Consider the following 12,213-nt stretch of genomic DNA (forward strand, 5'->3'; position numbering starts at 1 on the left):
GTGACGGACAAGGAGGCCTGGCATGTTACAGTTCATGGGGTTGCCAAGAGTCGGACATGACTGAGTGACTGAACTGAGGGTTCCTCGGGGCTTCCCTGATAGATTAGTTGGCAAAGAATCTGCCTGCAATGCAGGAGACCTTGGTTTGATTCTTGGGTTGGGAAGATCTGGTGGAGAAGGGATTGGGTACCCACTCCATTATCCTTCGGCTTCCCTTGTGGCTCAGCTGGTAAAGAATCCGCCTGCAATGTGGGAGACCTGGGTTCCCCACCTGCAATGCAGGAGACACTGGTTCGATTCCTGGGTTGGGAAGATCCGCTGGAGAAGAGATAGGCTACCCACTCCAGTATCCCTGGGCTTCCCTTATGGCTCAGCTGGTAAAGAATTCACTAGTGTGAGACCTGGGTTCGCTCCCTGGGTTGGAATAGTCCAAGTTCCCCTGGAGAAGGGAAAGGCAACCTACTCCAGTATTCTGGCCTGGAGAATTACATAGACTGAATAGTCCATGGGGTTGCAAAGAGTCGGACACAACTGAGTGACTTTCACTTAGGGGTTCCTCACAGCTCCAAAAATTTGACTTACTGATTTCTGTTTCTTCTATTATTGTCTATTTCTAGTACTAGATGCTATGCTAAAACAGAAAAAACAAAACCACAAAATAAAGAGTGAAAAACCAAGATCATGATTTAATCATATTTTTATCCTTCCTTGGTGATGGACAGGGAGGTTGGTGATAGACAGGGAGGCCTGGCGGGCTGCAGTTCATGGGGTTGCAGAGTTGGACACGACTGAGCAACTGAACTGAACTGAAGTGTATCCTTCCAGCTCCTACACAGTGCTAGTCTGTAGCAGGCCCTCAATAAATATTTGAAGAATTAATCCATGGTAATTAAATAAATGTTATTTTATGTGAGTCCCAATCACCTATGGATACAGAAATCCATAAAAGAGAGAGAAAATACTATGATAAATTTTATGTGATATAATCTTGCACTTTGTGTCTGTCCTAATACATACTTTAAATAAAGGGCTATGTGAATAAGGCTAATGCATATTTAGAGACATAAGAGGAAAGTGGTTGGGTTTTCCTGTGGGCTACAGTACCCCACAAAGTTTCCCAGTGGTGGTGATAACTGAGGGAGGCTCATGATTCAGCAGGAGCTAGTTTTCCCTTCCCTGACTCTTCCAGGTCAAGAAAAGTCATTTCCTGACTGGGAAATAGATGTTCTTGGAGCTATACTATAGATTTTTAAGTAATTTTTTTAAAAATTTTACTTTTTGGCCACATTGTGTGGCATGTGGGATCTTAGCTCCCTGACCAGGGATCAAACCTGCACCCCCTGCATTGAAAATGCAGTTTTAACCACCAGGGAGTCCTCATGCTATATAGCTTTTTGAACTTGCAAAGGCCACCTCAACTTTCTGTGGGCCCCAGTGAGTGAGAAGAGGCATGTATTTTCTGTTAGAAGTTACCCATAAATTTGCCAGTAGCAGGCAGGGTGTCAGCTGAGCAAAATACTCCCAGAACATCTGATCCCTCTTCTTGTGACCTGATGGTGGCTTCTCTCACCCCCCTCCCCTACACTCCACTGATCACCCCCCTGAGCTTCCCCAGCTTAGACACTGTCTGCTGGCCTTGGAAGGTACCGGCTCAGGATGAAATCTGTCACAGGGGTGGGAAACTTAGCCAAGGGGAGGTACAGGAGTTTGGCATCCAGGCCAGGGTTGTAACGGATGCGAGGGCTCCGGGAAACAATGGCGTGCTCCATGCTGTTGGTGACTTCGCTGATCCTTGGGTCTGCTAACTGCATTGTGCTCTTTAAGTTGTCAGTATCTGTTTGAGGGTACAAGACAGGAAAAAAACCAAAGGCTCTATTATTCTTTATTAAAGATCATGTCTTCTAAATTCCATCCAAGCTCCTTTTTCATCAGATTACAGATCTAACATTTCAGGCAGATCTCACAAGCTCTAGGCTGTTCCTTAAAAAAACTATAAATAATCTTATTTCCCTTCCCCAATTCAGTAATTATGAATTGAATCCCTACTATTGTGTTAGACTAGCAATGAGAAGAACTGTGCCCAGTTCTGCCACTTTTTAGCTGTGTGACCTTGAGCTTAAACTGTTATCATTTGTAAAATGGGGATGATAATACCCTGCCCTAGAAAATAATAAAGATGACTAATAGCAGGGTAGACAGTAGAGAAGAAGAGGATAGAAAATGGGTGAATATAAGTGCACAGAAAAATTGGAAGGAAATAAGGAAAAACATGGTCTGGTGAAATTCCTAGTCACTAGAGGGTTTTTTTTTTCCTTCTAGGAAAACTTCCTGGAGTTCCCAAATTTTCTACAAAAGCCTGCAGGGGAAAAAGAAAGATGTTATTAAAAAATAGTAACACTGCCTTTGCTTTGGTCATAAGGTCATTATGGGGCTCTAATGAGCTAAGGCACTGACGAATGTGAGGGCCATTCTGTTAGCCTGCTGCACATGGATGTGGAGATGGTCCAAGTCCGCTGTACTAACAACACATACAGGAGACAAGCCACATGATAAGCTTATGTAGCCCTGATCTGCACCCTCACCCCTGCTGAGACAGGAACAGCTCAATGGAGCTCATACTTCACTGAGTGCCCCAAGAACTCAGGAGGAAGTGATGCCTGAGAGCCAGGATTCATGATAAGGACTTAGAACTTGAAAACAAGGAGAGAGCAAAAGCTGTCTTGATTTTGGGCATGGTCCAGGAAGCAGAGAAGTCACCCCTTCCATGCAGGATGCTGGTGAGTGGTTGGTAAGGGCAGAACAGAGTTATTCAAGTATCCTTCACCCCCTACCCCAACTCCAAGGAACTCCCTTTCTCTTTCCTAGGGAGAAAACTGCAGTGAAAAGAGGCAAACTACATTTTGAAAGTGAAAGTCCCTCAGCTTTGCCACCCCATTTTCTAGGCAAGAATATTGGAGTGGGTTGCGATTCCCTTCTCCAGGGGATCTTCCTGATACAGGGATTGAACTGGAACAATGGGGTCGCCTGCATTGCAGACAGATTCTTTACAATCTGAGCTAAGCCCAAATGGGGTCCAACAAAAGAGCCATGCTGACTTAAAGCCAGAAGGTCTATGGTGAGATAATGTCTTAGGAATCCAACACTCTGTGCTCTGTCCATGGGTCTGACACAGAGTCCATCACAAACAGGGCCCAGACGGGCAGGTGAGCGTCAAAGGCCTCATCCAAGAAGCTCAGGGTCATGGCTCCCTCAGAGGCAGGGAAGGCTATGCCGTCATCAGGGGAGGCAGGCTGGTGGGATGAGATGGCTTTGGAACGAGGTTCTGAAAGAAGGGAGGACCCACAGAAGCAGCGGGGTGGAAGAAGCTATCTGAGACCTGGAAATAGTCTATGGCACATTCTTTCCTTGTTCTCTCAAATATTTACTGTGCTCCTGCTTTGTGCTCAGCATCTAGCTTGACACAGATTGGAAGGGAGACAGAGGTACCCTTTAGTCCCTGTCAGTCTCCTGGACAGTGAGAAAGAACATGAGCTTTGCATTCAGACATCCAGGAAATGTTTATGCTATTGTGAGAATTAAGCAAAATAGTCTATAAAGGGGCTTCCCAGGTGGTGCTAATGGTAAAGAACCAGCCTCAATGCAGGAGACATAAGAGACTGGTCGGGAAGACTGGTTGAGCCCTGGGTCGGGAAGATCCCCTTGAGGAGGGCATGGCAATCCACTCCAGTACTCTTGCCTGGAGAATCCCATGGATAGAGGAGCCTGGCAGGTTATAGTCCATAGGGTTGCAAAGAGTCAGACATGACTGAAGCAACTTGGCACACACGCAAAGTCTATAAAACAGCAGAGATGAGGCTTTGGCACTTAGTATGGACCCAACAGTCCTTCCCTCCCTAGGAAGAAAGCAGACTAAAAGCAATTTTGGGTAGCTTCCCCAGCAGAGTTGAGATAAAGAAACTTGGCAGGTGGCTATGTTGTTCTGAAGCATGCTAACCAAGCCAGGCTGTGGCTCAGTTCCAGGCCCTTAAGGACCAGAACACTGTGTCCTGTTCACATGCCTATTCCAGGGATTCTGTGCTGCTTCTCAGGATTGTGCCTAGTTAGATTGCAATTAACTGCCATTTCCAATATAGTTCTATTTTGGGTATGGCTAATGGTGCTAGTGGTAAAGAATCCGCCTGCCAATGCAGGAAATGCAAGAGATATGGGTTCAATCCTTGGGTCTAAGATTCCCTGGAGAAAATGGTGAAAGAAAATGGTGACCTGCTCCAGGATTCTTGCCTGGAACATTTCATGGACAGAGGAGCCTGAATGGGTGCACACGCACACACACACACAAATCACTCCAAGATACCTGGCCTGATCCTGGGATTCACAAGCCAGGAGGCTATTTGGTTGGCCATAATAACCAATAGCTGTGAGGGCCCTTCTCACTCTCCAAAGAGACCTGAGATTCACAGGATTCCCTTAGCTCAGGGAGAAACAGAGCTGCCTAGAGTGCCTTCCTTGTAAATACTGGGTGCTTTTTCTCTTTACTGACCTAACAAGCACTTAATGCGTGTGAGATACTTCATAGATATCAGTCCTCACAGAAGCCCTGGGAGGTGGGCACTCTCATTAACTCCATTCTCTAAATGAGAAAATCGAGGCTTACGATGACTAGGTAGCATTCCCAAAATCTTCTAGCTGGGAAGTGGCAGAGCCGGGATTCAAACCCAGGCAATCTGGCCCAAGCAGCTGTGCTCTTAATAACTTGTCTGTACCCAGGGCAGATTCACCTGCACCTGATTCACCAGCATAGGGATGTTTGGCGCGGGGGTGGGGGGTGGGGTGGTGATGGTGGGCGGGCGCCGCGGGGAGAGGCCGAGGTGGGGAGATCTCTCCTAACAACCCCATCTCCCCGCAGCTATGGTTCTGGTACTCCCAGCAGTTCTCAAACCCCAGCTCTGCCTCCAGCGGTGTGGCCTGAGGCTCATAACAGCTCTGAGCCTCCATCCCAATATCTGGAAAATGAAATTGGGTCGGTGACTCCCAAGACCTCTCCACCCCTCTCAGAGACCCCTGTCCCTTCTGGGGAGCTCACAGATCCGGAAGTACTCCTCTCCATAGCTCTCGCGGGTTTCCGGAGGCAGACGCTCCCACAGCTTGCGCATGTGCTTTTCCAGGCCGTCCTTGCCCAGAATGGCTGTCCGGAAGTTCCCCGGCTCGATGATGCTGACTTTCACCCCGAAGTAGTGGAGCTCACGCCTGGGAAAGAAGAGCTTGGACTCAGTCTGGGACCCCACGATGACCAAGGGTCATCAGAGTGAATCACCTCTGACACCTCCAGAGGAGCTGATTTCCCCGGGAGATCAGGAACCTGGGGGTGCGACCCCCCACTCCTGCCCCAGGCCCAGCGCTGCTTTCATGCAAATAAGCCCTTTCCCAAGCCTACCTCTGGGCAATTCACATTAGCCCAGCCCAGCCCGGAAGAATCTAGACCACGCCTTGCTCCCACCAGGTCCCTCCTACTCGGCCCCACCCCCAACACCCAGGTGGCAAAGAAATGCAGGGTCTATACAAGGCTTGCATTATCCTTGGAAGGTTGCCCACAGTGCATCTGCCTCCAGGCCTCTCTGTCTCTTTGGGGGACTCTCCCTCCTACTCACACAGGCCCAAAGCAGTCCAAGGGAAGGCTACCCATCACCACCCCACCTCTTTTCATCCCTTTTTTTCTAGGTCCCTGGGGAAGGCCCCTGGTGGGCTAGTCTTCTTCTTGCTACTGTTATAACATCATCCCTCCATAACTGCCCCAACCCAGCTCTCTGTTCCTGGGGTGAAACCCCCCGGAACTCCCACCCTGAGTGGTTTGGCACTTGGGCCCAGTCACCTGATGCTGTCAGAGAAAGCCTCAACACCAAACTTGGAGACGCAGTAGCCTCCACCAATGACAGCCACACGGCCCCCACTGCTGGACATGTTGACAACCCTGCCCCGGGCTTTCTTGACCATGGGCAGCATATGGAGGGTCACTTCAATCAGTCCCACCAGGTTCACGTTGATCACCTTCACAAAGTCCTCCTTGGTCAGCCATTCATTGGGACCACTGGGCAGGCCCAAACCAGCATTGTTCACCAGGGCCCAGAGGCCTGGGGGTAAGATGGAGGGAGAGAGAACCAGACAGAAATCAGCAGTGTCTCTGGAATATCACCAGGGTCCACTACCCACCAGCTCTGGGCTGCTGAGGATGGTTGCTGCTGCTACGAAGTTGCTTCAGTCGTGTCTGACTCTGTGCGACCCCATAGACGGCAGCCCACTGGGCTCCTCTGTCCCTGGGATTCTCCAGGCAAGAGTACTGGAGTGGGTTGCCATTGCCTTCTCAAATGCATGAAAGTGAAAAGTGAAAGTGAAGTCGCTCAGTCATGCCCGAGTCTTAGTGACCCCACGGACTGCAGCCTACCACGCTCCTCCATCCATGGGATTTTCCAGGCAAGAGTACTGGAGTGGGTTAAGCATGTTCATAAAGCACAGGACAGCCAGACTGGAGGTGTGGGGTTGGGAGCTATGACAGCCCAGACATATACCTAGAGGGGCCCTTTTGCTGATGCACACAGTCTATCAGCTTAGCTGTGCCCTGTACCAGCTATGATCCAGGCTTAATAGGATCTAAGCTATTAGCTCAGGGAAAAAGATCTCATTTTCATACCAATGAATTAATGTTTCAATTCCTTCCCCCATCATACTTCCCCCTCTCTATTCATCTGAGTATAAGAAACCAATTCTACTTCACACATTACCAAAATTGCTCCATTCATTCATCCATTCACACATTCATTCATTCATTTCATGCATCTGTCAGTTATAAAGGAAGGTGCTAGAGGCACAAAATGAACAAAACAGGGTCTTATTTTTCTAGGAGTTCACAAGCCAGAAAAGAAATAAGATTTATAAACAAATATATAAAACATTTAAATAATTTTGGAAAAATGTGAAAAGAGCTCTCTTTGAAATATTTAAATGAGTTGGTATTAATATAAATGGAGAGAAATAATGCTAGGTATTATCATTTAGCTCTGCAAGGGCCAGACTTGAAGAGCCTCAAGTTCTAGTACTGGTTCTAACTCTAGCCTTGAAATCACTTCCTTTCCCTGGGCCTCAGGTTCACTGCTGGCTGGATTAGGACGGCCATTTCTAGCCTGTGGTTTGCAATCCTGAGAGCTTTAAGGCTGAATCCCATAACGTGCTAAGGAAGGGAGATGCAGGAGAACCTGTTTTCATTTGTTTTACATACTGAGGTTCCAAGTAAAATTCCACCTGGGGAGGGGCTCGGGGTTCCTTCCCTTCCCCTCCCCCTGTCTCACTACCCCACTTGGGCTATGTAGCCTCAAGATAGTCTTCCACACACACATGGGCAGGTCTGGATGTACACACCAATCCTGGTTCACCCTTTCCTCTAGGGCAGGGGTCCCCACACAAGCTGTGTCCCCACCCTCTCTTTCTACTTTCCTCCAAGTAGAGACCACAGGAGAGCCCTGGCTGGCAGGACTCAGAACTTCCCAGCTAGAGGAGACTCTCTTACCTTGCAGTGAACGACATGAGCCCCTGAGACCCAAAGACTGTAAAACCTGAGCGGTTCTGGTAAAAAGCTCTGCCTGCTGGTAAACCAGGACAGCCTTAAACTTTTTTTTTTTTTTTTTCTCTCTGCAAAGAGGTCTAGAGAACTTTCATAACTTTGTGAACAACTTCAGGGTCAGGTCAACTTGTCATGTCCAGAGACTCTAAGGGGCAACAAGAAAGTGTATGAGGACCCCTTTCCCCCATTTCCCAGTGCTGCTTAGACCCTGTACTAATTCCGGGAAGCTGTGTAAGGTGGATTACATGGGAAAGAGTAATTAAAGTAGCAGATGAAATTTAACTCAACTGACCTTAAAATGGGGAATATATTCTGGATTAGCCTGCTGAGCCCAATATAATCACAAATGTCCTTCTAAATGGAAGAGGAAGCCAGAAGACAGAGAACCAGAGAGATGGCAGCATGAAAGGGACTGCGCCCGACCTTGCTGGCCTTGGTGATGAAGAAGACATGAGCCAAGTTGTGCAGGCAGCCTCTAAAGCTGGAAAAGGCAATGAAAGCAGTCTTCCTTAAAGCTCTGTTAACACGTTGATTTTAGCCTGGGGAGACCCATTTTGGACTTCTGACTTCCGGAACTATAAGATAATAAGTATGTGCTCCCTTAAGCCTGTAAGTTTGTGTGTATTTATTACAGCATTTATTACGTGTGCTCAATCACTTCAGGTCATGTCCAGCTCTTTGTGACCTCATGAACTACATACAGCCCAGGCTCCTCTGACCTTGGGATTATCCCAGCAAGAATACTTTAGTGGGGTGCCATTTCTTTCTCCAGGGGATCTTCCTGACCCAGAGATCAAACCCTCTGCATCTCTGCATTGCAGGCAGATTCTTACCACTGAGTTGCCTGGGAAACCATAGGAAACTAGTATTACCTGGTGAGTCATTAACACAAGGGGCTCAAAGCTGAATGTAGGGCACTGGGGGGAGGCAGCATGTTGAAGAAAGAAACTCACTCTTGCTGAATTAGTCATTACTTAGTTCTTTTCACAAATATTTACTGAGCACCTTACTAGATGCCAGACACAAGTAAGTTGTCAGGATATATAGTAAATAAAAGGAACAACACCCTCCCAACACACACACCAACCCCAGAAGTTTTATTCTAGCAGGAGAAATAGATAAGTAGGAAAACTAAGTAAAACATTGAGTGTTGAATAGTGGTAAATGCCAAAGAGGGAAATCCAGCAAGAGTCACTGTCTGCCCCTTCTCGGCCCAAGACTTCTCTGCTCTGACTCGTGTGCACAGTCCCCAGTTTAGTTCCCTCAGGAGGCAGGACTTCCCCCAGACTGCTGCTTCTACAACTGGGCCACGCTTTCCTCCCATTCCTACACCCACATCCTGTATGTGGGTAACTCCCTGGGCTGGTCCCCATGCAGTCCTAGTCTAGCCCTAGCCCACAGACTCCTTTCCCAATAAGAGCAGCCCTCCTGACATAGACACTTACCCTCAAGTCAACCCAGTATCCATCATGATATGAGAGAGGACAGGTCTTGCTCCTCACCCTGCAATCTAGCCTGATATAGTCAAGGAGAACAAATGCCCTGACTCAGGGAGTCCAACCTCATGTTCCCTCTCCCCTCCCTCCAGCCTGATACCAACAAGAAACATGCTCACATTTCTACAGGAGCTGATGATTAGAACAACTGAAGTCCCAGTGAGACATTTAAAGGTTTGGACATTCGGAACACATGTTCCTCCCTGATCTTCTAGTGCAACTACCACCAAACCCTGCCATCCCTCTGAGTTTCTGGGAGAGAAAACTTCCTTGGAAAATCATCTTTTCATGTGGACAGTCCAGGGCGCTTCTCCGGTGGTGCTAGTGGTAAAGAACCCCCCTGCTGATGCAGAAGACACAAGAGATGTGGGTTTGATCCTTGAGTCTCCAGGGAAGATTCCCCTGGAGAGGGGCATGGCAACGCACTCCAGTATTCTTGTCTGGAGAATCCCGTGGACAGAGGAGACTATCTACAGGGCTACAGTCCATAGAGTCTCAAAGAATCAGGCACTACTGAAACGACTTAGCATGCATGCATGTGGACAGTCCAAACCACGCAGCAGTTCCCAATCCCATTAAGCTACAGCCTCAGTCCCTTTCTCTCCCACCCTACCTGAACAGGGTCCCTGATAACTGTCAGATGCCTTTGGGAGACAGAGAGAAAAAGAAGGATACACTGAGAAAACCAAAGAATGCAATTTGTCCCACCTTGTTCACCCACTTGGTCCCTCACCCACTGGGTTGCTGTTTTGATGCTCTCTGTCTTGGTGACATCCAGTAGGGTGGTCTGCAGCCGATAGGAAGTGTCTTGCTGAAGCTTCTGGGCCCCCTCCTCAGTGAAGCAAGCAGCCAGCACCCTCATGCCCCGATCAACCAGCTGCCTGGCCAGGAGGTTCCCGAAGCCCGAGTCACAGCCTGTGATGAAGACGTACTTTTCTGAGAGGTTGCGGACCAGATTGCAGTTCTTGAACCAGCGGTACATAAAGGAGAGGTCCGAGATAGCTGCCATGGTGTGTATGGGGGGGGCCGGCGATGAGAGGTGATGGCCAAGAAGAATCGGGGTCAGGGGACAGCCAGAGAGGCGTGCCCTCTGAGCCAAAACCTGCTAGAGCCTGCTGAGAAGAGCTCTGCTCCCTTCGGCTGCCAGCAACAGATGCACAGCCTCTGCATGAGCCACTCTGTAATTTGTATAGGTGGATGCCTCACCACACCAATTAGCCAGAGGCAAGAAATTCAAGTTAAACCTGAAGCTTTGTTACTTCAGACCACCCTGGTGGCCGCCTCTCTCTCTCCTCCAGCCCTAGGGGTGAAGGTGCCAGGGATGGGACAAACTACAGTGGTGATGCTGGTGCTGAAAGGTGGCTCACCTGTGTGGCCTGAGCAGGGGAAGGAGCAAGGAGGACTAAGCCCAAAAGACCCATCCTGGCAATCCCCCACCTCCAGCCCAGGGATCAAAATCATTTGTTATGAATGCAGGCATGTAAATAAATGTAATTGTTATTTTGAATGGAAAGATGAAGACAAATCTGTTAATGCAAAGCAAACAGAACTGGTTTTGTGCCCTTCAAGCCCCAAGGGAAATGAGTTCCAGTGTATCAGCTCTTTGGAATTCTCTGTTCTTAGGTAAGTCTCCCGTGATGAGAGAGGATGAGAAATAAAGGGTCTGCTCCAGGGTGGATGTGCCTCCATTGTCTCAAGGTCAGAGGCAGCAGGGCCTCCTTAAGGGAAACTGGTTATGTGAGACCCCCAACTCCTAGAAAGCAGAAACTCCTGAGGGGCTCAGGGCCTGGACCCTTGGGAGATGATGCTTGAGTCACCAATGAGGAGTCCCCACTTCACTCCAAGCGAACCCAGCACCTGCCCCCAGCAACTGGACAAGCAGAGGGCTTCAAGGATCGAGGACACATCAACTTCCCCAGGCAGGGCCCCCAGTGGGCATTTTCTTCTACCCCCAGGTCCAGGGAGCTGGTAGGCTGAGTTGAGGATTCTGAAGTGGGGGCGATGTCAGGGGAAGCAAGGGACTATAAAGTGGAAGCAAAGGACTATAAAGTTAGCTGACACAGTGCTTAATGGAAAGTGCAGAGGGAAGGGAGGCCAGGAGCCAAAATGTTTGTAGGGCATGAGGCTGATAACAGGTCCAACCACAAGTGGCAAAAGTTAGGAGGAGACCCTTGGGGCACAGAGAGGGGAGACAGGAGAACAGAGAGTTCTGAGAGAAGCATCACTGAGACCGAGGCTCAGCCAGATGATGAGGAGGGGTGCCCTGGGCAGTTGTAGGAAGGACCTGGGGCCAGACCCTTGGCTCTGAGAGGGGGTGACGTAGGAAGAACTGAGGATGCAGGTCAGGGACTTGGGAAACTCTCTGTGTCAGGTCTTTGAGGGAAAGGAGAGATTACAGGCCATGGGGCAAAGAACTCACAGAGAGGTAGAAGGGAAGCCAGTAAAGCAAAGGAAGCAAGGAAATGAGACAGAGGTGTGAGTAATCCCTCACCCAGGATTGCAAAAATATGGAGACAGAATGATGCTGGAGTCTGTACTGGTCCTCTGGACAAACCTCTAGGGTCATTATTCCTCAGGACTATCCTGGTGACCAGCCTGAAGGACCTGGGACCAACTGCCTACACCTTCCCTGTCTAGAGGGTCTGACATAGAAATGAGGCCATGAAATCCCCTAGAGTGAAGGACAAGGATGCTGGTATGCTGCACTCTCTACCAAGGTTAGTTAGCTTTAGAATCAGATAAAGCAGGTGTCATCTTGGGAAATCGCAGGGAGTTTGGCATTCTATACCAAGAGTGCTGGGATTTGGTGGCGGGGGCGGGGGGCGGTGGTGACAGTTCATGGACCCAGTCCTGGGGAGCAGACCCAAAGCCTGTAGGATATGGAGATGGGAGATGGGAGGTGGAGGCAAACCTCACTTCCTACTCACCCCAAGGCACTGCCTACAATTGATGTGGGAGACATCTCAGAATTCTGTCTGCCTCCTTGGTGAGTGAACAAGGAAGTTTTGGCTCAGGGAAGTCAGACGATGTCACTCAAGGGCTGAGCAGGCCCAGGAATGTCCCAGTTCTTGAGACAGCCCCAGATGGTGAAATCCAGGGGTTTGT

General features: G+C 49.0%; 1 protein-coding gene across 1 annotated transcript; it reads right to left on the reverse strand.

Annotated features, from left to right (window-relative positions):
- Nucleotides 1–662: 662 nt before the first annotated feature.
- On the reverse strand, nt 663–10,211 carry SDR9C7 (short chain dehydrogenase/reductase family 9C member 7). The gene is made up of 4 exons (XM_055578266.1): nt 9,817–10,211; nt 5,870–6,128; nt 5,084–5,247; nt 663–1,834 (listed from the first exon to the last, which is right to left on the reverse strand). The coding sequence occupies exons 1-4, from the start codon at nt 10,115–10,117 to the stop codon at nt 1,617–1,619; spliced, it is 942 nt and encodes a 313-aa protein (XP_055434241.1). The 5' UTR covers nt 10,118–10,211; the 3' UTR covers nt 663–1,616.
- Between the last annotated feature and the right edge of the window lie 2,002 nt (nt 10,212–12,213).

Source organism: Bubalus kerabau, chromosome 1, assembly GCF_029407905.1.
Source record: "Bubalus kerabau isolate K-KA32 ecotype Philippines breed swamp buffalo chromosome 1, PCC_UOA_SB_1v2, whole genome shotgun sequence".
Taxonomy (NCBI): domain Eukaryota; kingdom Metazoa; phylum Chordata; class Mammalia; order Artiodactyla; family Bovidae; genus Bubalus; species Bubalus kerabau.